At 49.1% G+C, this 27,505-nt stretch overlaps 3 protein-coding genes across 12 annotated transcripts; 2 read left to right on the forward strand and 1 right to left on the reverse strand.

Moving 5' to 3' along the window:
* The first annotated feature begins 218 nt into the window (after window positions 1-218).
* Window positions 219-10,702, forward strand: POLR3C (RNA polymerase III subunit C). Of its 3 annotated transcripts, none has more exons than XM_043576046.1 (15): window positions 219-337; window positions 1,385-1,551; window positions 2,057-2,312; window positions 2,423-2,608; window positions 4,504-4,592; window positions 5,137-5,241; window positions 5,357-5,467; window positions 7,134-7,214; window positions 7,484-7,535; window positions 7,887-7,947; window positions 8,388-8,538; window positions 9,264-9,365; window positions 9,496-9,545; window positions 9,960-10,109; window positions 10,536-10,702. In XM_043576046.1, the coding sequence occupies exons 2-15, from the start codon at window positions 1,405-1,407 to the stop codon at window positions 10,615-10,617; spliced, it is 1,623 nt and encodes a 540-aa protein (XP_043431981.1). In that variant the 5' UTR covers window positions 219-337; window positions 1,385-1,404; the 3' UTR covers window positions 10,618-10,702. The 3 variants fall into 3 exon arrangements, with proteins under 3 accessions (XP_043431981.1, XP_043431984.1, XP_043431982.1); XM_043576047.1 differs by having other exon boundaries at window positions 221-337; window positions 5,375-5,467; XM_043576049.1 differs by lacking the exon at window positions 5,357-5,467 and having other exon boundaries at window positions 220-337.
* Window positions 10,703-12,191: 1,489 nt separating this feature from the next.
* On the forward strand, window positions 12,192-17,854 carry NUDT17 (nudix hydrolase 17). 6 transcript variants are annotated; one of them, XM_043576053.1, is made up of 8 exons: window positions 12,207-12,658; window positions 12,878-13,061; window positions 13,317-13,342; window positions 13,471-13,563; window positions 13,809-13,907; window positions 14,126-14,262; window positions 14,559-14,793; window positions 17,305-17,854. In XM_043576053.1, exons 1-8 carry the CDS (start codon window positions 12,467-12,469, stop codon window positions 17,329-17,331), a joined length of 993 nt encoding a protein of 330 aa, XP_043431988.1. In that variant the 5' UTR covers window positions 12,207-12,466; the 3' UTR covers window positions 17,332-17,854. The 6 variants fall into 6 exon arrangements, with proteins under 6 accessions (XP_043431989.1, XP_043431985.1, XP_043431986.1 ...); XM_043576055.1 differs by having other exon boundaries at window positions 12,210-12,658; window positions 14,641-14,793; XM_043576050.1 differs by having other exon boundaries at window positions 12,203-13,061.
* On the reverse strand, window positions 15,022-24,884 carry PIAS3 (protein inhibitor of activated STAT 3). Of its 3 annotated transcripts, none has more exons than XM_043576045.1 (14): window positions 24,702-24,884; window positions 21,586-22,003; window positions 21,343-21,427; window positions 21,070-21,120; window positions 20,732-20,822; window positions 20,096-20,230; window positions 19,758-19,863; window positions 19,095-19,168; window positions 18,803-18,963; window positions 17,541-17,674; window positions 17,292-17,460; window positions 16,992-17,125; window positions 16,760-16,797; window positions 15,022-16,189 (listed from the first exon to the last, which is right to left on the reverse strand). In XM_043576045.1, exons 2-14 carry the CDS (start codon window positions 21,998-22,000, stop codon window positions 15,923-15,925), a joined length of 1,860 nt encoding a protein of 619 aa, XP_043431980.1. In that variant the 5' UTR covers window positions 22,001-22,003; window positions 24,702-24,884; the 3' UTR covers window positions 15,022-15,922. The 3 variants fall into 3 exon arrangements, with proteins under 3 accessions (XP_043431980.1, XP_043431979.1, XP_043431978.1); XM_043576044.1 differs by lacking the exon at window positions 24,702-24,884 and adding an exon at window positions 23,986-24,111; XM_043576043.1 differs by lacking the exon at window positions 24,702-24,884 and adding an exon at window positions 22,229-22,428.
* Window positions 24,885-27,505: the final 2,621 nt, after the last annotated feature.

The raw sequence follows: 27,505 nt of genomic DNA on the forward strand, positions 1-27,505 counted from the left end.
CCCAGCGAGCCGGCGGCGCGGACGGCGACTCCGCGGCCCGCCTCCCGGCACCAGAGAGGCGCAGGAAGGAGAGTCCGCCCGCCGCGGCCCGCCCGCCGGCTCTTCAGACAGCGGCTTGCAGGTCCTCCAGCCTTCCAGCGAGAATAAAGAAAGAGCGTCACCGGAAACCACTGAAACTCTGGGGTAGAGCGGCACGCCTTGTTTCCCTTTCCCTCCTACTGGTCATCCGCGCGCTGGCGTGCGAGGCCGTGGGCTCCCCCTCTGCCCCGGCGGCCAGCGGGAGCCGCAAGAAGCCACCGTGGGCTACGCGGCGGCATTAGACTGCATTGACCCGGAGGTTAGTGGGCGAAGCGGCCTTGTCTCTGGACCAAGGGACCAAGTCCGGAAGGGGAAGCTGCGTGAAGGGTGTGCAGAGTCAGGAGCTGAGCTCCTTGGAAGTCCTTTTCTGAGGATGCTTGGCGGAAGACGTGTGGGTGGGAATACTGAGGCAGAGAGGCAAAGACTTGATCTCTGGGGATTTGGGAGAATACATGAACAAACCAGTGTTTGGTAGCACTTGGGATAATAAGGAAGTAATCATACTGTATGTAGAGTCAACTATGTCTGTTTCTGTTTGTGTCTACTTTGTCAAGAAGTAGAAATTTCAGAATTAAATACTGCCCTTCAGACAACATATTTCATCTATTTGAAACACCCAGTTGAGAAGTTTTACTTTATTTTTCTAAGTTGTCATTTCCTTGATGGACTGGGAATGCCATTACCTGTTCACTCCCAGTGGGCTGTGAACAGTGGCCTTAATTCTCCCAAGCAAATGAAGTATAGATAGAATTTAAGGTCTATGACATTGCAATACCATCTACAACAATTTTTGAAGAACATTAGAATCACACATAATCCCATCAAGGTCAATTTGACATATAGTCTTCGAGTCTTTTGTCTTTTTTTTTTTTTTATGCACACATATTTCTCTTTTTTTGTTTTTCATAATAATTGAGTTTTCCTCTACATTTTGCTTTGTAACCTGCTTCTTTCACTTAATGAACAATTTTCTATGCTCGTACATAAACTTTGTTTTAAATGGTGGCGTAGTATTCCATTGTATGGGTGTGCCATCATTTACTGAATTAACTCCTTATTGTTAGACATTAGGTTGTTTCCAGTATATCAGTATTCTAAGGAGAAGTACAGTGACATCTTTTATTTATTTTTTTGAGACAGAGTATCTAAAATGAAATTATTAGGTTGAAGGTATGCAAGATGTTAATTAAGCCTTTTGATATGTAATGTCAAAATTGCCCCCAGAAAGTACATGAATTTGCACTCAGCAGCTCTGCTTCCAGCATAAAAGAAAAACTTTCCATCATATAGCTTTTTTCCCCCCTAGCTCTGAGACTCCTTGGTACAATGACTCAAGCAGAAATTAAACTTTGTTCTTTGTTGCTGCAAGAGCATTTTGGAGAGATTGTAGAAAAAATAGGAGTCCACCTAATCAGAACTGGCAGCCAGCCATTAAGAGTAATTGCCCACGACACAGGAACATCGCTGGATCAGGTATGTGTAGACAATATTAATTTGCTTTCATTCGTTTACCTACCTTTAAATATTGTTGCTCCTTACCCCACAAAATAGAAAAGGGAGAGAGTCTCCCCTAGGTTCAAAACAGTGTTATTGGTGGGGGCGGGGGGGTGGGAAGAGATATAGGCCTCAAGGTTCTTCTCAAGGTGGCTCATCACGGCTTCTTGGGCAAATCTTTGCTCTTATTATGTCAGACCTCATTTATTCATAATGAGTCTATTAATCTCAGTGCTACCTTTAAGGAATGAGTACAATGGAAGGAAAGTACATTGTACTTTGAACGATCAGAGGAAATATGAGAAATCTTGCTGATTTCTTCCATTGACATGTGATTCTTAATCACTGTTCCAGTGGAGGGAAGGAAGAAGCACAGAGGTTCTTAGCCAGCCATCTCCTAATACTTAGTAAATTGTTGGACAAAAATTGGCAACACAAATGAGCTGTGTCTTCAGATCTTTCCTTTCTTTTGGGTCCCAACTAGGTCAAAAAAGCCCTTTGTGTGCTCATCCAGCACAACCTGGTGATATATCAAGTGCACAAACGTGGCGTAGTGGAGTATGAAGCCCAGTGCAGCCGAGTGTTGCGAATGCTTAGGTATCCCCGGTACATCTATACTGCCAAAACACTGTACAGTGACACTGGAGAGCTCATTGTTGAGGAGCTGCTGTTGAATGGCAAAATGACAATGTCAGCTGTTGTGAAGAAGGTGGCAGACCGGCTTACAGAGACTATGGAGGGTCAGTACTGTATCCACAGCTGTTAGCAAAAACATAGGTTAGCTGACTGCAGGAGTGGACCCGCAGCTAACTTAGGCCATCTCACCTGCCTCTTTCCTCCTGTTGTACAGATGGCAAGACCATGGACTACTCTGAGGTATCAAACACATTTGTGCGACTAGCAGACACACACTTTGTGCAGCGTTGCCCCTGGGTGCCTGTTACTGAGAATTCAGACCCTGGGCCGCCACCACCTGCCCCCATTCTTGTCATCAGTGAAAAGGACATGTACTTGGTTCCTAAACTGAGCTTGATAGGTAAGGAATTCTGACCCCCTAGAACTGTGACATGCCCTAATTGTGGATTTTTCCTCAATGATCATTAAATGAATGAATGAATCCATCGAGCAGTTACCAAGGATTTATTCTCTGGTGTAAAATGATAAACAAGTCCCTGACCTTTTGGGCCTTAAGTCTAATGTAAGAGACTTACATTAATCAAATAACCACATAGATATGTAACTAACGGTGGTAAGTATTATGAAGGAAAAGTATGTGGTGTTATGAAAACATATAACGGGACCAGATTTATCAAGGTTTAAAACACATGCTTCTTTAAGAAAGTGGCATTTGAGGGGCGCCTGGGTGGCGCAGTCGGTTAAGCGTCCGTCTTCAGCCAGGTCACGATCTCGCGGTCCATGAGTTTGAGCCCCGCGTCAGGCTCTGGGCTGATGGCTCAGAGCCTGGAGCCTGTTTCCGATTCTGTGTCTCCCTCTCTCTCTGCCCCTCCCCCGTTCATGCTCTGTCTCTCTCTGTCCCAAAAAATAAATAAACATTGAAAAAAAAATTAAAAAAAAAAAAAAGTGGCATTTGAACTACTATTTGAAGCAAAAGTAGGAACTAACCAGTGACGTGATGTACGAAGGGGTTCAGAGGACAAACATTGTTGGCAAAAGGAATAGTATGCAGTGAGGGGGAAAAAATAGGTTATTTGAGGAAGTAAAAAATGGGTCAGTGTAGTTAAATCATGGTGAGCAAAGGTAAGAGAACTATGAGATAAGGATAGAAAGGCAGGGAGGCACCTGGGTGGCTTCTGACTCTTGATTTCAGCTCAGGTCATGCTCTCACAGTTGGTAAGATCAAGCCTCACATCAGGCTCCATGCTGACAGCACAGAGCCTGCTTGGGAGTGGTTCTCTCTCCCTCTCTTTCAAAATACATAAACAAACTTGGGGCGCCTGGGTGGCTCAGTCGGTTGAGCGTCCAACTTCGGCTCAGGTCATGATCTCGCGGTTTGTGGGTTCGAGCCCCGCGTCGGGCTCTATGCTGACGGGCTCAGAGCCTGGAGCCTGCTTCCGATTCTGTGTCTCCCTCTCTCTTCCCCTCCCCTGCTCACACTCTGTCTCCTTCAAAAATAAATAAACATTAAAAAATTAAAAAAAAACAAAATACATAAATAAACTTAAAAAAAAAAAGATAAGCAGGGGCTAGATCGTGCAAGACCTTCTACAGCAACTTTTTTATCCTAAGAGCAAAGAAAAACCACCAAAGGATTTAAAGGAAGTGACATGACCTTATTTGCATTTTTAAAAGAATTTTCTGCCTGCAGAAAGGATGGGGCAAAAATAAATGTTGACAAACCCATTGAAAAATTATATCTAGAAGGGGTAAAGAGGACAGAAGTACCAAGAATGACATTTGTGTGTCTGACTTGCATATGGGGGAGGAGGATGGTCCCGCTTACTGAAAGGAAGCATTGGAGCAGGAGCAGTTTGAGGGAGAAAGATTAAGACTTAATTTTGTGACTATATGGAGCCTTCAAATGGCTTCATCATTAAGTTGAATTTCTTTTTTTTATTATTATTTTTTAATGTTTATTTTTGAGACAGAGAGAGACAGAGCATGAACGGAGGAGGGTCAGAGAGAGAGGGAGACACAGAATCCGAAGCAGGCTCTAGGCTCTAAGCTGTCAGCAAAGAGCCCGATGTGGGGCTTGAACCCACAGACCACAAGACCATGACCTGAGCTGAAGTCAGACGCTTAACCGACGGAGCCACCCAGGCACTCCAACTTGAATTTCTTGTGGCTCCTCAGCAATTTTAGCCTAGAGGCAGCTGGAGGTATCTTGGGATGGAGGGACACCTGCTCTTACGTTCAGTGATTTCCTGTCTTCATATGAGATGAGCCTCACTAGTCACCTGTTTTATTTGGCAGGAAAAGGTAAAAGGAGAAGATCATCTGATGAAGATGCTGCTGGGGAGCCGAAGGCCAAAAGACCAAAACATGGCACAGATAACAAAGAGGTAATGGGGCTTCTTGATTAGGAGTCCTCACCCTGATGGGCAGAAAGAGCACAAAGATAACAAGCCCCAAGAGAGTTGACAAGGTCCTTGGTTGAGAAGTAGGAGGATTATGAACTTCATTAAATATTGGCCAGGAATAAACTAGCAGTGTGAACTCCCTTGCCATCCCCTTCTGAGGCTTCACTTCACTTCAGTCATTGGACAGTGGTAACAGCTTATGCCAGAAAAAAGACTGCCTGTTTTCTCTCTGAAATAAGAGGCAAGGTCATATGCTGAGAGCAGGAAGAGAGGGGTAAATGGGAGACTTAAGAGTTCAGACAGAGAAAGATTAGAGGTGAGTTTAGAGAATCTAAAGTTGGGTATTGTGAGTTTGTCTTGTCAAGGCACTATGCCACATGATTGGATGATTTTTGTCCAGTCCATGTAGTTGCTACTGAATAGGAAAAGAAATAGTGAACAGCTAAATCCAGTTCTTCCCCCGCAAAATTCTTCACCATATTTTCTGTATCGAAATGTTTCTCTTTAATCCTTTTCTCCTCCTCAGCCCATTCCAGATGATGGGATTTATTGGCAGGCCAACCTTGACAGATTCCACCAGCACTTCCGTGACCAAGCCATTGTCAGCGCAGTTGCCAACAGGATGGACCAGGTGATATCTGAGTGGGTGGGACAGTGGCCTGGATCAGGAACATTCACTTATTTGCCAGATGTGGCCATTGGCATATAGCCAGAGCCAGCACAGCAGAGTGAATTCTGAATTCCAGTTCACTTTTCAAACCCAGACCAGCAGCGAGATCGTGCGGACTATGCTTCGGATGAGTGAGATTACCACTCCCTCTACTGCTCCCTTCACCCAGCCGTTGTCTTCCAATGAGGTGACTTTCGTGTTCTTGTACTAGTTTTCTGACACACCATGGGATATTATAATTCTTCTACATAGAGCCTGGGATTAGGTTGAGGTCTGAGCCTTTGAACGAGTTTTTATTGTTTCAGGTAGGACAGGGATTCTCTTCAGATGGTAGTGCTGAAATTATTTGGCCTTGGGGCTCCTGGATAGCTCAGTTGGTTAAGCATCCAACTCTTGATTTCAACTCAGGTCTGATTTCATGGTCATGAGATCAAGCCCTGGCTCTTGCACTGACAGGGCTCAGCACTGACTATGCAGAGCCTGCTTTGGATTCTCACTCTCCCTTTCTCTGCCCTTTCCTTGCTCACTCTCCCTGTCTCTCTCTCTCTCTCTCTCTCTCTCTCTCTCTCTCTCTCTCTGTCTGTCTCTCTCTCTCTCTCTCTCCCTTAAAATAAATAAATAAACATTTAAAAAAGAAAGAGGGACACCTGAGTGGCTCAGTTGGTTAAGCATCTGACTTTGGCTCAGGTCATGATCTCATGGTTCATGAGTTCGAGCCCCACATCAGGCTCTGTGCTGACAGCTCAGAGCCTGGAGGCTGCTTCGGATTCTGTGTCTCCCTCTGTCTGACCCTCTGCCACTTGCACTCTGTCTCTCGCTCTGTCTCAAAAATAAACATTAAAAAAAAAATTTTTTTTTTAAAGAAAAAAATATTTGGTCTCTAGGGATCTAGCCTTTAAAAACCTAAACCATTACCTTGGTCAAAGTACAAGCTATTCCTAATTGTTCTTAGACTCCACTATTTGGAATCTGAGAACCTTTGTTGGTGCTCAAACATTATTTGGTCCCTTACATTTGTTTTGTTGAGTATATTCATTTTGTGTATTTCAGATTTGTTTTTAATGTATGTCTTTCTTAAAACATGAAAAACTTAATGTATCAAATAACATATTTAATTTCATAACAATATGTATCCATATTAACTATAATTATATTTTCATTTTATATTAAAATTTTTTGAACTTGTTACATAACAAAGATTTCAGGGTTTTTTCTTTTGACAAAAATTATTACATGACCTATATTCAGACAGCATAGAAATGCATAATTTTTTTTAAGTTGTAGCCCCCCCTAAACTTTTAGGAATGATGGACATGTTCTGTATCTTATTGTGGGTATAATTGTCAACACTCATCAAACTGAACCTCTAAGATCTGGACTTGTTACTATGTATAACAATACCTCAGTTTAAATATATAGTTTTGTATGATCCCAGCCCCAGGGATTCCTGTTAATAGTTGGTACTTATCTTTACTGTCACATTTATGTAGATATACATATATATATATTTAGCAAAAAAAATAGGATTTTACTTTACATACTGTTCTAAAGTTGCTTTTTTCATATGACAGTATATCTAAGCCACCTTTTTCATGTCTGTATATTTAAATCTGTCTCATTTTTCATAATGGCAGTATCATATTCCACTTAGTAGCCATGCTGTACTTTATTTTAATCAGTTGCTTATTATTGTGCATTTGGATTGTTTCTAGTTTTTTACTCTTACAAACAATGCTGCTATACATTTGGACATATTTATACTTCTGATACCTAAAATTAAAACATCTTTATCTCAGTAATGTCAGCAATTCTAAGTTCCCAAACCCATTTTCACCATCTCTTTTGCTCCATAGATCTTTAGATCCCTGCCTGTTGGCTATAACATCTCTAAACAAGTTCTCGATCAGTATCTCACTCTACTGGCAGACGATCCAGTAAGTCTGAATTTGCTTTCTTTCTTTCTGTTTTTTTGTTTGTTTGTTTGTTTGTTTCTTTTTTCTGCTATGTTTACAATTTATTTCTGCCACTGAAACCTGGTATCCTGTGGGAGCCTCATTTTCTACCTGGCCAGCTCAGACAGATAGGAGGGCTACCTGCTGCAGACTCTTGGCCAGATTTGCTCCTTTGGAAACAGAATCACTGGACTTTCCATTCAGTTAACACTCTCTCTCTCTCTCTCTCTCTCTCTCTTTTTTTTTAATAGCTAGAGTTTGTTGGAAAGTCTGGCGACAGTGGTGGAGGAATGTATGTCATCAGTATCCTTACCAGTTATTTCCTTACTGTTGGGCAACCTGAACTATGAAACAGAATAGTGACTTATGAAAGAAGAGACTGGATAATATTCAGTATACTAAATAATTCAGAAAACCGAACTACTACATTAGATGATAAAGAAGTAAAAAGGACTTTTAAATAACCAAATTTTAGTTCCACAAAACCCTGACTTAAATCCTAGTAAATGAAGGTATTGAAATATTTTCATACTATAAGTAAGACCAATGTGAAAGATAAAATTGCATTTAAATTTTAACTTAGAGACTTAGGAATAAAACTAAGATCCCAGTGACCAGGCCAGAACGTTACTGACCTTAATCTTCTATGTGAAGACCTGCATAAAGCTCTAGGATCCCTAGCCACGGCCACTCTGGAGTCTGTCGTACAGGAGAGGTAAGGAGATCACCCTGCTCAGGGTTGGGGTCTGACACTTCCTTTCCACACTCCATTTGAATAAACAATTTGATCATTCTGTAAGCAAGCAATGTAGATACATCTCGGTGCATCTTGCCCCATTTTTCCACTGGACTGTTACAGATCCCACCCACCACTACTCTTCACCCTAAATATCCTCCTGCTTAATTCCCAGTGATGCCAATTAACCAGACTTCCTAAAGCCTTTCCTTACAAATGCAGGAACTGAGGTACTCACGGGAGTCAGCAGTGTGGTCAGCAGTACCATCACCAGTCTGGAGTTGTGAGAGAACTCCCTGACCACTGCTCCTCTCTCTGGCCCTGGCCCCACACATGGAAACAGAGCAGCTGCCATTTGTGACTCGGAGCTAAAACTTACCTATGTTGGTATGCCATTTACTCTCTTTATTCCTTTCCAGATTTGGGTCTCGCTGTGCCAGAATATTCCGTCTAGTTTTGCAAAAGAAACACCTGGAGCAGAAACAGGTAGAAGACTTTGCAATGATTCCAGCAAAGGAGGCAAAGGATATGCTTTATAAGATGCTCTCAGAAAATTTCATATCACTCCAGGTAACCAGTGGCATAATGGTCACCAACCAGTGGAGCTGGCCTAGGGTGATAGAAACTTCTGAGGCAAACATCCTGAGCCCGAAGCAAACTCTCTGTCCAGCTGTGAGATGAAAAAAAAAAAAAAAAAAAAAAAAGATTAACCAAGACATAGTAAGAACTTGAAAAAGAATTGGGGAGCTTTAAGTGGCCTAGTTGAAAAGAGGCACGGCCAAGAAATCACCCCAGAATCACCCTTTATTCCTCAGCTCTTAGTCCCTGCGATTTGTCCTTTCTTCAGGCATTAAGTTTATTATAGATTAAATTTCTCAGCAGCATCTTCTGGGTCTTCACTACATGCAGAGCCATGTAGTATACCCTATGACGAAACAGAATCTCAATTCTGCCCCTGATTCAGTTATATTGAGCAAAGTACCTACCGTCATTTTTTCTCATCCTTAATGTGATGGATGGTGGTAATAAAAATAACGTGGTTTAGCTTAAAGATCAAATACAATCAGTAAGCATTAGTTGCCTTCTCTTTCTTCCCCACTGAGGATGCCAACAATCATATAGACAAATCTCTTCATGTGGCCGATTTTGCGATAAACCCAGATGCTGAATGACTGGAGAAGAGAAGAATATAAGTGAAAGAAAGGGTTGAGTAGCTCTGGATGGGACAGGCGTTTACTCTGCCAGTTCTAAAGAAGAGTCTGATTTCTCTTTTCTGTCTTTCTGTGGACAAATAGGAAATTCCCAAAACGCCAGACCATGCCCCATCCAGGACCTTCTATTTATATACTGTGAACATCCTGTCAGCTGCCCGAATGTTGCTGCACAGGTGCTACAAGGTAACTGCTTCTGGACCTTCTCCCCATTCCTTCCACCGGACAAGTCTCACCCTCATGCCCCCTTTAGCTATTCTACTTGAGCTACTTAAATAGAACCATGTGCATTTCTGTGTTTCTTCTCTCCCCTCAGAGCATAGCCAACTTAATAGAAAGGAGACAGTTTGAAACCAAAGAGAACAAGTAAGTAGCATTTTCAATTGAGTAATTACATTTTTCAAGGTCAAAGTCTTGAAGGGAAATTTCCTGTGGAAATAGAGACCAAAAGAGACAATAACCAGTCTAGTCGCATTGAAATATTGTCTTGGGTTGACATAAATCATACATTAGTCTAAACTGCTCTAATATACCCCCAGTAAAATAATTTGGCAGATTAAATTTATGAGAAATGTACAAACTGGCATTAAACAGATGAGAGGCAGTAAGAGTTTGAGGAGTGAAGTCGTATATTTAGTTAAATTTGTAAAAACTGGTTAGTGGGTGACAGTATCTATTTGATCAGGAACGTGGGAGATGGGGGAGTTCTGCCATAAGGCTAACAGGTAAGAGAATCTCCCAGGCTAGGGGACATACCTCAGAGTTGTGTTTGTCTGACAGGCGTCTGCTGGAAAAGTCACAGAGGGTAGAAGCCATTATTGCATCTATGCAGGCTACAGGTGCAGAGGACGCACAGCTACAAGAAATAGAGGAAATGATCACAGCCCCTGAACGCCAGCAGCTAGAAACCCTGAAGCGTAATGTCAACAAGTAAGTATCATAAAGTTCAGACCTATGTTTCAAAATACCTTTCAGAAAAATCCACCTTGATACCCTGCTAACACTCCAACTTCACCCAAGCAATCCTAAACTCACTGTCTTCCTCCCCAGCTCGACTGGCAGAATTTAATCCACCTGTTTTCCTAAGCTAAGAACTCTGAAAGCATCTTCAGCTTCTTCTCCCTTACCACACTCTTATTCACCAAGTCTGTTGATTTAAGCTCAGTAGTGTGCCTCAATCTGGCCTTTCATCTTGGTCCTCATGCAGGCCTCCATCACTTATTTTCTAGACCTTTGCCGTCACCTCTGCCTTCAAACTATGTCTTAAAGTGCCTTCAAGTCCATTTTCCATGGCCTCCGATCTTAAATATGCTCATGAATGTTCAGTCTGGAAAACGCTTTCCCTTTTTCACTCAGGTTGGATGCCAGTGAGATCCAAGTGGATGAAACCATCTTCCTGCTGGAGTCATATATTGAGAGCACCATGAAGAGACAATGACCTGGAAAAAGAGCCTTCCTCAAAAAGTCTGAGGAGATTGGAAGGAAAAATAAAGGCAGTGCCTGATGCATTCTTTACAGTGGAATATGTTGCAGATTCTTATACTGGAATGCCCTCTCCATCCCTCCTGCCTAGAATACGCCAGAAAGTTTTTTAAAGTTTGCTGAAACTGTCTTAGCCCCATCACTGTATTCTCCCTTCATCAGATTTTGACAGAGGAAAGGACCTTAAATCAACTAGAGTAATCATCTATCAGATGCATCATTTCTCACCAGGAAATCAGCCGTGCCTGTGTTTGAACATCCCTAGCAGTGGAAGAAACTTTTTCCTGAGTAGTTCATTCCATTCTCAAATTACCCCTGTTCTCTATTTTGTTAAATTGTAATCTTACATACACACAAACACACACACACAGTACGCGATGGGCCAGCAGGTGGATTGGCCCCAGCATTCACAGCAGAATCTACAGTTTGCCATCTCCAAGCTTCTAGCACATCTGAAACTGTGTGTAAGACACAGCACAATGCCTGGCATATGGTAAACACTCAAGAAGTCATTGCCTTCGTCTTCTCCATGGTTTCTTAAAAGTAGCAATTCTAAGTTTTCTCTCTCAGTACCATGGGTAGATGATTCATCTCAATGTAATTTGTCCCAGTAGCTTCAGTTCATTTAAAGCAGGTAGGTGTCGTTACAATCTCTTTAGTTTCCTCTTACCAGTGTCCGTTCTAATTCATTAAGATTAATGAATTAGTCTAATTCAACAGTCAATTGGCAATTCATTGCTAGCCATTATACTGGATATAATATACAAAGATAAATACGATACCGTCCCTGCCTTCAAGCTACTCACCATCCTTTACTGAGCACCTGTCAGTGCCCAGGACTGGACCAGGCTCTAGGGATACAAAGATGAATATGCCAGTATAGCCTAGTGGGAGGAGACAAATAACAAGGAAATAATGAGGGCTCTAGTAGAAAAGTATTTTACACAAAGAGGTAAGGAAAGGAACAACAGAGAAAGTCACAATCTCTTTTGAATGATGAGGGTTTGCCAGGTGGAAGGGGAAGGGGGTCCCAGAGGGAAGCAGAGCTTGGTTCCAGGAAGAACTGCAAATAGGATGTGACTAGAAAATAGGGCATAAATCCTGCCAGAACTGAGGCTGGAGAGACGGGCAGGAGCAAGGGGTGGTGGGTCCTCGCTATACTGTGCTTAGTAGGTTACCTTCTGAGCCATAGGAAGCAAGATGATTAGCTTTGTGTTTGAGAAAGATCACTCTGGAAGCAGCCTAAAGAATGAAGTAGGGGAAGGACTATTTTGGAGACTTGGGATAGTATCTCAGGCAGAACATAAGGAAGGCTTGGACTGGAACGATGGAGGCTGGAGAGAGACATGGATTTGAGAAAGTTTAAGGAGGTAGAATCCGCTGCATTGGGTTGGCATTTGAATGAGAAGAAAAAGGGAGGTGTCAAAAATGTTTCCTGAGTGTCTGGCGAGGAGTCTTACGCAATTAATTCGTGGTGGCACCTACTATGGGAGGTAGGTGCGCGCAGAGCGACCGCGGGCGGCTGATGGTTCAGCCCTTGGCCGGCGGGATTGGACACGTGAGTTGAGAAATCAGTCTGGGATCACTCTTCTAAACAGAGAAGAGGGGGAAGAAAAGGGAAGCTGAGATTGAGAGGTTTTCTTCTTTGTCTCTTAGTAACTAACATTGCACCCGTGGCTCATCCCCCAGGGTTCTGCCTAAACGTCCCGGGGCGTTTGGCGGAAGCTTTCTAGGTCCCGACCCTGCGAACGCTGGACCAGCAGAGGGCGCCAGGTGGGCCGCGGCCCCAACCCCAGGGCGGCGTTATGGCCGCCGCGCGGGTGCTGCTGCTCCTGTCCGGGCGCGCGGAGTCGCCGAGCTTCGCCCAGAGTGTGTGTGGCCTCCTGGGCGCCGGGCCAGGGCTCGGGCCGTGGCCCACGCACTGCGGCTTGAAGCGAGGACGACTCGTCCTCTCGGACGGGCCATTCCCAGGCTCCTCGGCCAGGCTTCCGCTCCAGGTCGGGGGAAGGGGGACCCGGGGGAGGAGGGGGCCCCAGGAGGCGGGGAGCGGAGCAGGAGTGAAGAATCGAAGGAGGAGACCGGGGTCGGGCGGGAGCTGGCGTGAGAGGCCTGGGGTGCAAGTGTCGCCCCGACTCAACCTCCTGCCCCATCGCGCGCTGTCGCCCGACTTTTGCCCCAGTTCTGAAGCCTTAACCCGAACGGCTCCCTCCCGCCAGCGACCCCCTTTCTGCCCTTTTGCGGCCCTGGACCAGCAGCTCAGGACTCCGGGGGCCGAGCTGCCCAGCAACCGAGGTGTGGATCTGGGTGTGGCCGTCCTTCTGCAGTCCAGCGACCAGTCTGTCTTGTTAACGCGCAGGACACGCACCCTCAGCGTTTCTCCCAACCTCTGGGTACCCCCAGGTGAGTGCCCCGAGGACAAGATCCCAAGTCCAGGGAAGAAAGTGGCCCTTCACCCAACAGTGTTATTCCCAGTTTCCAAAGGACAGAGAAACAGGCCCAGAAATGTGGTCGGTCCCCTTTTCACAAAGGATCACAACGGCATCAGCGCCCATGGGAGGGAGTAGTGTAAATAGTGTGTGGGGGGTGGGGGTGGGGGGGGGGGTGTCCCCGGCCAGGAACACCACCACTTACCTATCGGTCCCACTGTTGTCGCAGGTGGGCACGTGGGACTTGATGAAGAGGTAACCGGACTGCTGGCCCAACCTTCACCCTGCCCTGAAACCCGAGACTGGGGCTGCCTTGGGTGTGGGCCGAGGGGCTTGGAGGAGTCTGGCACCTGCCACTGTGACCTGTCCTTTGTTGCTCCCAGCTGTTGGACGGAGGGCTGCGAGAGCTTCAGGAGGAGACTGGACTACAGCTGCCCCACGGCCAGTTCTCTTGGGTCCCTCTGGGGTTATGGGAGGTGAGGCAGGAAGGTGGCAAAGGTCCCTTCCTATTTAACTAAGAGCCCTTAACAATTTCTTCTTAGTCCTACCTGCCTTGGCCCAGGAGAAACATTGGGGACCGGGGGGAGGGAAGTGGAGTCCCCAAATCCACAGTCTCCACCTGGGTCCCTCCTGCACCATCTCGACCCTGCGCTTCCTCAGCTGTATTTACAGTCTCAGAAAGAGACAGGAAGTTCTCACTTTTGCTGTATTCTTCTCTTAGTCTGCCTACCCTCCTAGGCTGAGCTGGGGTCTCCCCAGATACCATCACATCATTCTCTATCTACTCGTGGTCTCCTGGGAGTCACAGCAGCAGCTGCAGGTAGGGCTGGTGGTGCAGGAAGGAAATGGGGGCTCAGGAGTCCATGCAGACTGGTTCTGTGACTAAGATGGGGGGGGTCAGAGATAACCAAGAAATCCAACAGCCCCTGTCCCTGCCCCAAGTCTGCCTCCTTTCCACCTGTGGGTAGTCTGCAACCAAGAACAGGCCTGCAACCAAGAGAGAGGCCATGGCTAAGGGACCTACATGTCTGGCCCCAGGCCCGGATCCAACCAAACCCAAGTGAGGTGAGTGCCTTTATGTGGCTGGGACCAGAGATAGCAGCTGCCGTGGCTGCTGCAGAGGATGGGACAGAGACACTCACACATCTTCCCCGGGACCTACCACCCTCTGTCCTGTAAGTAAGAGCTTCTGCCTCACCCCCCAAATACCAACACATACGCGTTGAGAAGTTCCACTTCTCTCCCCTCCTCAGGAGGGAATGTTGCGTGGTGAGGGAGATTGAGGGAGTGGGTTGGTCAACTGATCATGAAGAGAGCACACAAGATCAAAGACACTGTCCATCCGAGTCCAAGGGTTCCTGTTCCGACTGGTTAGCACGGACTCCCACTCTCCCAAGGGTTCAGGTCCTTTACCCCCCCTTGAATCTGTTCCTTCCTGTAAAATGAGGTCAACATCCACCCACCCACCCAGCCCTCTCCTGCCATGGCGGGAGGATTCGGTGAAGTGGGCTAAGCCACAAGGCACAGCCCAGACAGGAGCTGTCACCATGCAGTACAGTGGAACTAGGGGAGGACGAAAGAGCTCAACCCCTGCCCTTGCCCACATCCACGCTGCTGCGGACGACCCCGACCACAGCAGAAGGCAACGAGAGGGTCAGCGCTGGGACCAAGTTTGCCCTCAGGCTCTGGCTGCAGCATCTGGGCAGGTAAGAGTAAAGCACTTGGCCCCGCAACGTTGGGCCGAATGCTCCACGGGGGACAGGAGGGAGGAGCTGCTCCTGGAAGTCCTCTGGGGGACACCCCCACCACCCACCCCCACCAGGGCCTGCAAACAAGAACGGAACCTGGGACCCTTTCCCCCACTTGCCCCAAACCAGGGATCTGGAGAGTGAGGTGTGGAACTCCCTCCCCAACCCCCCTCCGAGACATTCACAGAACATTCACAACCTTTATTGTAGATAAGAACTTTGCTACAACTTTGGGAATAAAAAGTAAAATTACAACGTAGGTCTTAAGCCCCAGAGGAGCCTGAAAAAGGAGAATGGGGAGAGCATGAAGTCCTCCCACCTCCCAGAAAAGGTGCAGAATGAGCCAGACCTAACCCTGGGGCCACGGGCCTTTAGCAGCTCATGGCCCAAGCTGGTCAGCATAGGAAACACTGTGCACTTAAATATATAAATAGAGACCCAGGCAATAGGCCAGGCCCTGCTCCCAAACCCCTGGGGATCAGAGCTAAGGCCTTATCTCCTCCGCAGTCACACTGGGAAGTAGGAAGCAGGGGAAGTCATCTTTGGAGTATTTTGGTTTTTCTTGTTTATGTACAAAAAAATCTGCAACCCAAAATAGAGTTCTCTGTCCATGTGTCGGCCTGTCTTAGCTTCTCCACTTGTCTGTCTGGCCGAAGAGAATGGAATGGACATGAAGAGACCATGGATGTAGGGAAGGAACAGAACCATAGGTTTGGGGAAGAGAGGGCTCTAGAGGACAAGAGAAAGGCCCCTGCCCTCCACCCCACCCCCAGGCTCTAGTGGATTCAGCCCTTCTCCCAACTCACACCCCATCACACACGTGCCTCCCGCTGCCTAGGTTAACATACCCAAAGGAATGTGCCAACCATCTAAAGAACATTTCCAAAAATAGAACCCAAATGTCCTTAAAAAGAGGTTAAATATTAACCCTTTGGGTGCTGGACTTGTCAGGCAGAGATAAGGCCCAAAACAGGCATCCATGAAGGTCTTTCTGGCCTTTGGCCAAAGCCCCCTGAGGGGTTGGAGTGGCCAGGGGTCTGGACCCCACAGCACACTTGCTCAGTGAAGTTTCCATAATCCAAGGGACTCAGTCCAGGGAAATGATGTCTGACCGGCATCCAGTCAAAGAGGGACCCGAGGACAGGGGTCCCGCATGCCCCTCCCTCAAGGCCCCCCCAGGGGCCACAATGCTACTGACGCGGCCAGGAGGGGGTGCTGGAGTGGTGCTGCGGTGAGAGCTCCCCAGTGTGGGGGCGAGTGGGCCCAGGAAGTGGGAAGGGGTCCCTCGGTACTGGAAGAAGTGGCCAAGGGCATCCTGTTCGTCTAGCGAGGTGATGACGGAGGGACCATAGTGCTGGGAGGAATCAAGGGCACAGTTTAAGATTTTCTCCTGACTTCACCCGGCCTCCCAGTCACTCATCTCAGAAATAGCCGGGGATAATTCAAATCCTCCGGATCCCAAGGTACCCTCTGAGAAGCAGGAGAGATTCTCTTTCTTTCCCCTGCTTCCCCATACCCTACCCGATTCCCTGCCCTGAGACAGCCCCTCCATCTTGCTAGGTTCTTGGCCTTGTGGGCGTCTGAAATGTGTGGAATGTCCGGCCGGGGCAGGCATGGCGCTCAACTGCACGTGGGTGTTGGGGGGAGGTTGTGTGTGAATAGTCAGGGACAGGATTCTAAAAACTCCGGAGACAGGACGGTAACAAGGGATCAAAGAAGACATGGGTGAGAATCTGAAGAAGCACCAGTGGGGCCTGGGAGGGAAATAAAGTGCCCACACCCTCCTTAGGCCCCCCAGCTCCCACCTTCCCTCACAGAGAGGCAGATTTAGTTCTCAGGGGAAAGTGAGGGGGAGGGGACCCGTCAGTGCCTAGATAGGAAGCTTCAGAGATCTGAGATCTTCATGGGACAAGGGACCACTTACCTGACTCTCAGTCTGAAGGAAAGAAAATAAATCTAAACCTGGTAGGAAAAGAAAAATCAAAATCAGCCTCCTGTCTGACCCCTTCACGCCCCCCCCCCCCGCCCTCCAAAAATCCTTTGGATTGTAGCCCTTTGCAAGACAGCCAGAAGGCTTTGAAAAGGAGCAGGGCTTCTGATCTGCTTTCAAGGGCACACGGGGCAGGGCAGAGCCCACCCTGTGGTCAGTGTCCTACCTTGGATATCCGCCCCCAGTGGGAAGGCAGGTGGGTACTCATGTAGTGGGAGACTGGACAGGAAGTCCCCGCCCAGTGTACCCACGGCAGGGCTCCGTAGCACCGAAGATGGCTGGTGACCAGATGTCAGGACTCTGTGAGGAGAGAGGAGGAGCTGGGCAGCCAGCGAACGACAGACGCCCTCACCCAGCTCAGCTTCCTGAGTCCCCTCTCTGCCCCGGGGTTTGTCCAGTGATCAGAAAGCATTTCTGACTTCTTTCTCTGCCCCTTCTGCTGCGGACTCAGCCTATTTCCTCATACCCTTTGCTTCCAGGTAGAGCCGGAATGGCAGCCGAGGTGACAGGACAGTGCTTTTTGGTCGGGGGCAGGTCCTCCTCATCTGATGAGCTCTCTATTGTCAAGTCGATAACTTCAACCTTCTTCTTACTCTCTGATGGATTGCCCTCTTGGACTGGGCTGTACTGGAGGCCTGTGGGTGGTAAGAGGACTGTGTCTCAGAGAAGAGGCCATCCAAGACTCAGTTCGGCTGGGGGACAGGGGGTCACTCACCATCCAGCCCATACCCTGGCGGGGGGCAAACCTCAGATGCCTCCTTCTTGGGTTTCATTGGGCACCAGGATCCATCTTCCATGAACTGTATCTCATCACAATCCGAACAGGAATTAAGTATCTCCATGAATAAGCTGGGGGGAAGGGGAGATAACGGGAATTCATGAGGCTGGGAGATAGCTGGGAACAGTAGCCAGGGAGTGCTGGGACTCACCTTCCTGAACCTCAGTTTCCTCATCTGTGAAACAGGGATATTATTCACCCCTACTCACCTCTCTTGAGTTGTCAGAATCAAGTAAAGTATGTAAAAGAGCTTTGCAAACTTCAAATGCTACGTTTTCAAAAAAAAAAAAAAAATACATTCTAAGCATGTGTTTCACATAGTACTTGTGACAAGACAAAGGAGCAGAGATATAGAACTTCATAAATCTTCTCAATGAGGGCCATAATTTAGGCTCTGGAAGGGGGTTAGGACTAGCTAGATCTGCACATCCAAATCTTCAAAAGAACATTTTGCCACGCTCAGTGAGAGGTCAGGTAGTTGTTATAGGTGTTATATTGTAACAGTTCAATACATTGACGCCGCCACTTACTAACAATTATAACTTTGAGCAAGATAATCTCTCTAGGCCCCAGCTTCTTCACCTGTAATGACAATATCCATCTCACAGGGTTAATTATGAGGATTCAATGAGATGAGATATGCAATGTGCTCAGCATGATACCTCATGCAATAAATCCTCAGTGGTGGAAATATACACAGTCGACCCTGAACAAAACGGGAGTTAAAAGCACTCACACGCAATCAAAAATCCATGGACATGACCTCACACACAATCAAAATTCCATGGACAACTTTTGACTCTCCAAAACCTTAACTACCAATAGCCTACGGCTGACCAGAAGCCTTACCAATAGCATCAAGGGTCAATTAACACATTATTTGGTATATTATGTGTATTACATACTGTATTCTTACAATACAGTAATCTAGACAAAAGAAAATATTAAAATCATCAAAAAGAAAAATACCATTTATATTTACTGTACTGTATTAAAAAACCCCATGTATAAGTGGACCTGTGTCGTTCAAGGGTCAACTGTATATTATAAAGAGGATAAATTATACGTATACACATAAAGGGGTGGATAGGTTAAGAGCTGGGCTTCGTGGAGGGGAAGGAAGCCATCTTGACCTGTCGATGGGAGGGTTCCTAGTGGATGTCGAAGGTAAAAGGAAGCAGAATGCAGAGCGGCCCTACCCATCAATGATAAGAGATTCATAAGGAGCCTTCTTGTCGCACACAGGACATGTCCACGTTGGCTTCTTCTCATTCATCTGTAGATAAAGGGCAGCATCGAAGCTCTGCAGGTGGGCGCAGGTGAGGGCACGACAAGGGACTGTCAGGCGCATCTTCCCTAGCTGGGAGGAGACAAGTGCTCTGGTCACAGTCCCTACATCCCAGGAAGCCTCACTCTAGTAGCCCTAGGAGCCCTCATCTGGGTCCAGAGTTTAGCCCCACCCTCCTCCCTTCTCATCTCCCTTGTACCCACCGGGCACATGAGTGACACCCGGAGACTTGTAGTGGCCACCTCACTGTCCGGGTCAGCGGTCAATTTCTCCTTGACTGAAACAAGAATGAGGCCAGAGCCATGGGGTCAGCAAAGCTGGAGATGAAGCCTGGGAGGTAGTGAGGCCAGAAGCAGATGGTTCTGGCTGAGAGGCAGCTGGGCAGAGTGCCTCTGGGGACCCATGGGATGTCACATGGGGGTGGTCTTTGGAGGCCAGTGGAAGATCACATGAAGACTGAGTGCCAGGGAGAGATTTCCCTGACCCCAAAGATGCTTAAATATAGCTGGGTGACACTTTGGCAGAGATGACTTAGAGGGAACTGAAACATCAAAAGAGAGTTAGATTAGATGATCCTTAAGATTCTTCCCACTCTCAAGCAGCCATATTCCAGGAAGGCTGGAGGCAGGGTCTGTGAGGTGCAAAGCAAATGTATAACTGAGAGTAAGAGGGTGTCACTCAGTGCCTGGGAGTGGTCTGACTTCTCAACCATGAAGATCGGTAAGGGGATGAGGGGAGGGTTAGGGTTCACGTGAGCAGTGAGGTATATTGTCACAGGTCAGGTATGGGTTTGGCGATAAAGGCTGGAGGACCAAGAAAACTTGGATCCAAATCAGAGTGGTAAAGAGGGGCAGGACATTACTCACTCAGTGCCCGAGAGTGGTCTGGGTTCCGGATACCCTTTGCTCTGAGTTTTTGTAGGAGGGTCCCTGCAGTCAACTGCCTCACCAGGTACACAGACAAGGAGTAGTTCTACTTGGAGGCAGGGGGAGGTAATTAGCCTTTGCTCTGCACATCATCACCACCACACCACCACCATCATCACCACCACCACTCCAACCCTTTGTCCCGTGAGGACCAGAGACAGCGGGTTAAGACAGAACGACCCATAGAGAGGAAGATGTTTCCCTAAACCCAAGACACTGGATGATTCCCCCTCACGCCCTGCAGGCTTCTCCAGGCTCCCTGCCTCAGCCTTGCTCACCCGTCCAAACTCAGATGACCAGTTGACCACGATGGTGTTGGGAACAGTGGCCGAGAGTCGAGCCAGGGGTGTGATGTTGATGGGGCGGCTGGGCCTCTTGGGCTCAGCCCCATTCTTGGTAGGGGGAAGATAACCCTGGAGAAAGGAGGGACTGGTCAAGACATCTTATCTCTCAGGTTACTCACGTCTTGGAAGGAAGGCCAGCTCACTCGGTGACCAAGGAGATGGGGGCCCATTCAGTGACTCCCAAACCCAGAGCACTATCTAGGGCTGTGTGCGGGGTTTATTCCTGGGGAGGAAGGAGAGCTTATTCATTGGCCAGGGAAATAGGAACCCACTCATGAGTTCCTGAGCAGAAAGAATAGGGATGCCCCACTTCTTCCAACTCTCAGCTCTGAGATCATCACTCCAGAGAAGTCTTCCCTGTCCTTTGGGTTGAATGAATGTCCCTCCTCCAAGTTCTCCATCAGCCCTGTCTTAGTATCCTCTAGATTATATTGATCCATCAGTAAACTGAGTCCCTGTGATGTACCAGGCACTGTGCTAGGCATATCTCTTTCATAATAGGTTTGCAGTTACCATTCAAGAACTGAAACAGGGAAGAGAGAACTGCTAGAAGAAGGGGAGAACATTTACCGGCAGGGGGCACAGTTTCCCATTGACCTTGACAAAGAGGTTGGGGGGGAAGTAATCTTCCTGGGGGCAGCTGGTCTCACAGAGACAGAACCTGGTAAGAGATGAGAAAAGATGAAACAGCAAGGGAGACAGTTTCTTGAGTTGCAGCTGGTGGAAAGGCAGGGGACCTCAGTCATTCAGTCATGGATCTCTGTAGCCCTCGGCATCCGACAAAAGTCCCAGGGTTGGGGTGGACACAGCAGAGCAGGGCCATCCTCTAGCAGGATCTATCATACCCTTATTTCATTCCCACCCCCCAACAGGAGCCCAGCAGGGAGGGATGGAGAGGATCAACTCACCTTAGCTGCACCTGTATAGTGTAGTCACATTTGGCTCCTGGCAGAACCTCTCTGTGACAAGAAGGAGAGGGAGACATGTCAGGATGTGGCCCCCGGAAGGCAGGGCTGAACAGAGACACAGAAAGTTAAATGTCCCAGGGACAGAGAAGAGACACACCAGAGAATGAGAGACAAAGCAGGTGCAGAAGGATGGACAGGCAGAATGGGACAGAAGAGGAGAATGTCAGGGGGCAGAGTCCGGGGGTAACACCCAGGATGCTGGGAGAGATGTACCTGGAGGTGAGAATCTGCTGCACTTGTTGGGGTGTGAGGGCAAAGGTAAAGTGTGCCTCTTCAAACCGCTGGCTAGAAGTGGACGCTGGGGACACAAAGGGGCAGTTATTCCCCAGCCCATGCATAGGCAGCCACGGAGGCTGCCCCCGTCCCAGGCTGCCAATCCCACAGAACTAAAGCCTAAGAAAGGCCCGGGCAAGAGGCATGGAGTCAGGAGGAAGGTGGAGGAAGATAGAGCCATACCGAGGGTGGTGGGCCGGATGAGCTCCCCATAGACTTCATAGAAGGGCAATGGTTTCATGGTGACGTCAGGGTGCACGGGCTGGGGCAGAGGGGGGTGAATGTCCACTTCACGCTTGGGGCCCAGCAGGGGGCCAGGGGCCAAGAGGGTCGGGGGAATGGGAGCTAGTGGACCAGGGGAGCCGACAGGAGGGGTGCCGGGGGGCAGAGAGAGCAGGGAGAGATCAGAGGGCCCCAGGGTCTTCCGGGGAAAGCGGCGGCGATATAGTTCTTTGATCTTCATCTGGACACTGGGGGCACAGCTGGACTTGAGGAGGTGCAGGGCCTTGGCCAGGAGCTCGTGCTTCCGTCCACTCTTGTTCCGGCCAGCAAAGCCGAGCAGCACCTGAAGCTCAGACACCCGGAAGCTCATCACCATGTGCTGTGGACAACACAGACACTTGAGAATCCTGCCAAGGATGCTGGGTCTGAGCTCCCAAATAGGCAATGCCTCTTTTCGCCCCCCGCGCTCATCTGAGAGACACTCCGCAGCCAGTGAGTGGGTTACTGCCAGACAGCCACCCTGGCCAAAGGGACACCTCAGTCCCATTTCAGCAACCCTCAGGTCAACCTGACCCCCAGTCCCCCAGAGCTGCAGTAACCCTACCTCCCTATGCCTGTAAGTTGGCCAGGTGGCGCAGGGGGCAGACAGCAAGTCATCCACAGGCACACCTCTGAGTCCACTATGGCCTCCTATCTCCATCCCCGCCTTGAGCCTAGACACTCCTTTAAGCTGCTTATCTCCTCTCCTGCTCTTTCTCAGAATCTCAGACCCATCCTAGCTTCCTGGGAAGAGGCTAGGAGACAGGGAGAAGGAGGGGGAGGAGAGGATTCAGGCCAGACAGCCCCACAGGGAAGAAAGGGGGCAGGTGGCTGGAGGATTGTGCCCCATGGTACGCCCCTCCCAACACCTCAATCCACCTCAGCTGTTTTCCCCAAGCCTCTGAAGCTTCTGTGGCCAGGGTTTCCAGGTCAGGGTTCAATGACTGTAACTCCCCCAAATCCTTTCTAAGCATCATTTACATAACCACTGCTCTCTCGGGCCTGTTTTTCAGGGAGGCAGATGACAAAATCTTGGGGCAAAGGGCTGCCTAGTAAATCACTGAGTCCAGGCTGCCTCCTTGTTTACCTGTTTACTCCATCTGCCAGGAACTAATATCCTGTTTCTCTCCTACATAGAGAACGTTAAGTGATCCCCGCCCCCCTGCCTAGTGGTGGAAGAGGAGAGGGAGGCCCAGGGAGGACGAGGAGAAGCCGCGGGGCTCCTGAGCCAGGGTGCAGAATCCAAGTTCCCCTAAAGGCAGCTGGGCCCAGGGGACTAGACTTCAAGCCCGCCAAGGAGTATGGCTCCATTTCAAAAGGCAGAACAAAGCCAGGAGGCAGGGGGATGAACCCAATGGTTTTTTAAGGTTCTGTGACATGTCCTCGGATATGGTTACCCTCAAAGACCGTGTGGCAGCAGGAGGGCACAAGAAGCTTTCTCCTTAAAGGACGCCCTCCCGTGAATCTCTGGAAGACCTTGGCATGGGCAGGCCTTGCTAGCCTTCCACAATTCTCCCGCTCACGGGGGGTTTTATGGTTTTGGACCCCTTTTGAGGAGTGTGATGAAAAACTTGTTCTTATACCCTTCTCCCACCCTTATTTCCTCGGTACCGTTTTTATTTCTCCATTTCCATTAGCTTTGTCAAGGACCCCCCCCCCCCCCCCCCCCGTTCCCATCGCATAGTTTCACACTCCTCTACGCCTCGGCCCTGCCCGAAGCTTCGATTCACCCAGGCAGCACCTTCCCCTCAGCCTCCGGGATGCTTCGGCCCCACCCCTCGATCCAGGCGCCCGCACAGCCCCGCCCCCTAGGTCTCAGCCGCCTACTGGTACTGCCCAAGGCTCGGAACCCAGGAGCAGCCCCAAACCTCCATCCTCTCCGCCGCACCTCCCCGAGGAGCCTCCTGTGCATCTATCTGCCCCCCAGTCCTATCCCCACATCTGCCCCCTACTGTCGCATCTCCTGGCCTCGATCGGCTCGCCCCCTAAGCCTCTACAGCAGCTTTTACCCCTGGCCCTTCTCCCACCTCTGCCCCTACTGCCAAACCCGACTTCTACCCCACGTCCCCGCCCCCTGAGCCTCGGCCCCCAACAGCTGCAATTCCCCTCGGCCCCACCCCTACATCTGCCCCGCGGCCCCGCCCCCGGAGCCCCGCCGCAGCCCGGTCCTCGCCCACAGCCACTTCTCTCCCACCCCCAGCAGCCAGTCCCCGCCACGTCTCCAGCCCCCTCCCGAGCCCTCAGCACCCAGTCTCGGTCGCTTCCCTGACTCGGCGTTCCGCCGGGCTCAGTCCAGATGGGGATGGGGGAGGGGGCCGGTACCTTTAATTCGCCCAGCTCCGCCATCTTGAGACATCGCAGGCGCCGGAGCCGGAGCCCGAGCTCAGGCCCAGGGACCGGCGCGCAACTCTCCACCCCGGCGCCGGCCGCAAATGCCGCCTGCTCCGCCCCGTCCGGCCCCCTTACACCTCCCCTTCCCGGCCCCGCCCGCCCGGCTCCGGACAGGCCCCAGCCTCAGCCCCTCCCTCCGCGGCTGGACCCAGCCCCTGCACTTCTTTGGCCCCAGTGCAAGACCGGAGGGAGCGGAGCCTGAAAGATCGCGGGGTTCCCGGGGGTACCGAAGAGGAGGCGGACCCGAAGTGCCTGGGGGAGGGGGCTCTGCCACGCCAGAGTTGGGAGGGGTGAGCTTTTAGAGAGCCAACACTACTTGAAATATGGAGGGAAAGTATCGAGAACTGCTAAATCTAAGAGAAATGGGGGAGGGGTGAAGAAGTTGGAGCGAATACCCTCATCTCTCTCTCTCTCTACAAGTTTAACCAGCTAAAGTCAAGAGTTCTACCAACTCGGGAAATGGGCGAGATCTGATCCATTCCGGAGAAGCTATGACTAGTTGTGACTAGTTCAGTTCCAGACGGCTATTCTCAGTACTTCGCCCCTACCCCCACCCCTCCACCAGCCAACTGCAGTGTTGCTCGTGGTTCTGCCGTAGGACTCCGGCTCGGCAGCAAAAAAAGTTTGGTTCGATGAGCGGGACTTACCAGCACAGTTGCAGGGAGCGGGGAGGGGGCTCGGGAAGCTCGGAGGGTGGGCTGGGGAGGTGGGGGGAGGGGGCCCCGCGCCGCTCCCGCGGTCTACGAGGCTGGAGGTCGGTCCGGCAGCTGGACGCTGCAGCCGCAGCTCCGCCCGGCCGGGAGCTCCGCCCGGCCCAGCGCTGGGGCTCGGGCCGCCCCCTCCGGAGCGAGCCCGCCAGGGCTGCCGAGACTGAGGGAGGGGGCGGAGTCTGAGGCGGGAGAGGGAGGGACTCCCAGCGGGCGCTGAGAGATTAACTCCTCGAGTGAGTGGATCCGAAGGTAGGACTTTCTTGAATCTCATCCTTCTCACTGTTGCTCTGACCCCTTGCCCAGGTGTACCGGGGTGGAGTCATGCTGCAAATAAGACCGGGGCGGAGGGGGACCGGGATCTGTCTGCTTAAAGAGGTTCGTACTTGGAACGAGACTCTTCTCCCTGGGGGAAAGCCTGAGCTACTAGAACCCAAAGTGTACCTGAGCCCTAACTCTCCCTGTAGCCCCTCACCCCCTACCCGAATACGCAGACTGTCACCAGAAACCCCACGCCCTTGGTGTAGCTGAAGGTAAGCAGCGGGGAGGATTTCTTACCCAAAAAAGTCATCTCTCTTCCCCTCTCTAAACTACTTACTCTTCTTCAAAGCCTCTGACCTTTCAGAGACTTCCATGCTCAACCAAGCTAATCACTCATGCAGGTACCAAGAAAGCACCAATTTTAGGGCCATTTACCTATATTAGATACTGGGGGAACTCATAGCATATTATAGTGAGTTGGCTGGGACCTAAGCGACAATGTCATTTGTTCAACAAACATTTGAATGCTGTTCAGAGGTCGTTAGGTGCTGAGGACATAAAAAGCCTTGCAGGACCTCTCAGTCTAGCAGCGCAGCAAGACAGTTAAACCTATAATTGGCAAGGGGCGGCAGCGAGGCTCAGTCAGATAAGAGTCAGACTCCTGATTTTGGCTGGGGTCACGATCCCAGGGTCATGAGATGGAGCCCCGCATTGGGCTCCACCCTGAGCATGGAGCCTGCTTAGGATTCTCTCTCTGCCCCTCTCCCCTACTCGCACTTGCTCTGTCTCTAAAACAGACAACAAAAACCACCCATAATTGGCATAAAATAGTACTTTAATAAATAATATAAATAATCCTCTCATTTAGATTAAACCTTCAGTATAATCATTCCCATGAGACCCCACCCAAACCACAAGAATCAAGGTACCAGCCTACCAATATCCCCAGATACCTGTTGAATTGGACCATTACTGACTACTTTGTGGATTTCGTTCTTAGGGAAGATGTGCACCCTCTCCTGACACTCAGGTTCTTTCCCTGCTGTTTGCTGCCAGCAATGGTAAGACCTCAAGCTGAACTCAAGCTTAAGTGCTTGGTTCTAAATTCCAACTGCCCCTTGGAACAGTTGAGTCTTCATCAGTCCCTGAGCTCATTTTTTGTTCTGCTCAGTCATATAGATCAAAAGTTACTATGGGGACACTTGGGTGGCTCAGTCTGTTAAGTATTGACTTCAGCTCAGGTCATGGTTCTGGAGTTCAAGCCCCGCATTGAGCTCTGCACTGACAGTGTGGAGCCTGGTTGGGATTCTCTTTCTCTCTCTCTCTCTCTCTCTCTCTCTCTCTCTGTCCTTGTCCCTCTTGCGCATGCTGTCTCTCTCTCTCTAAATAAACTTTTTTTAAAAAGTTACTATGGACTAGTTTGTATCCTCTAGAATTTTCAGTGATTTGGAGGGGAAAATTTAAAAAAAGAGAGAAGGGGGGCGCCTGGGTGGCTCAGTGGTTAAGCTTCCGACTTCAGCTCAGGTCATGATCTCATGATCCGTGAGTTCGAGCCCCGCGTTGGGCTCTGTGCTGACAGCTCAGAGCCTGGAGCCTGTTTCAGATTCTGTGTCTCCCTCTCTCTGACCCTCTCCCATTCATGCTCTGTCTGTCTCAAAAATAAACGTTAAAAAAAATTTTTTTTTAAAAAGAGAGAAGGGGGGATTCTTTGGGAGTCATATGTTCATTATCCTGATTGTGTGATGGGTGTTATGGGTGTGCACATATGTCAAAACTTATCAAATTGTACACTTTAAGTATGTGTAGTTTACTGAGTGTCAATTATAACTCATTAAAGCTGTAAAAATGTAAAAGAAAAAAAAGAAACTCAACCGTACCTTGAATCCTAATGGTTTCCTAAAGAAGGAATCTCCTTTAATAGTTAATTTGAGGGACAACCGGATGGCTCGGTCGGTTAAGCCTGCCTCTGATCTGTGTCTCCCTCTCTCTCTGCCCCTCCCCCACTCACACTCTGTCTCTCTTTCTCTCTCTCAAAAACAAAATAATAAACGTTAAAAAAAAATTTTTTTAATAGTTAATTTGAGGTTGGAAGTTCCAGCATCCCTACAGGACAACTGAAAAGTAGGAACCAGGATGCCTGATTTTGATCCTGTATGCCAGCTCAGTAAGGACAAGAATCTTTTCTGAGATGTTCACTCTATTCTGAGCCTGGCCCGTAGTAGACTCGTTCAATGTCAGTTTAATGAACTAATGTTATCAGACAGAGGAGGGAGACTACAAATCCAGACCAAGTTCCAGACGGAAGGCATTCAAAGAAATAGTCTGACCCTATCGTGGCAACCAAGCTTCACCTACTCTCACCCATATACCCCTACATCTGAAGCCTGAGGAAGGGGGATGCAAAAAGAGGAGTAAGAAGTCCCTACCTAAGCCCCATTCAGCAGACAGCCTAGGAGGGATAGGGACAAACTTAGGACTAGAGG

The sequence above is a fragment of the Prionailurus bengalensis genome, chromosome C1 (genome assembly GCF_016509475.1).
Source record: "Prionailurus bengalensis isolate Pbe53 chromosome C1, Fcat_Pben_1.1_paternal_pri, whole genome shotgun sequence".
NCBI classification, from domain to species: domain Eukaryota; kingdom Metazoa; phylum Chordata; class Mammalia; order Carnivora; family Felidae; genus Prionailurus; species Prionailurus bengalensis.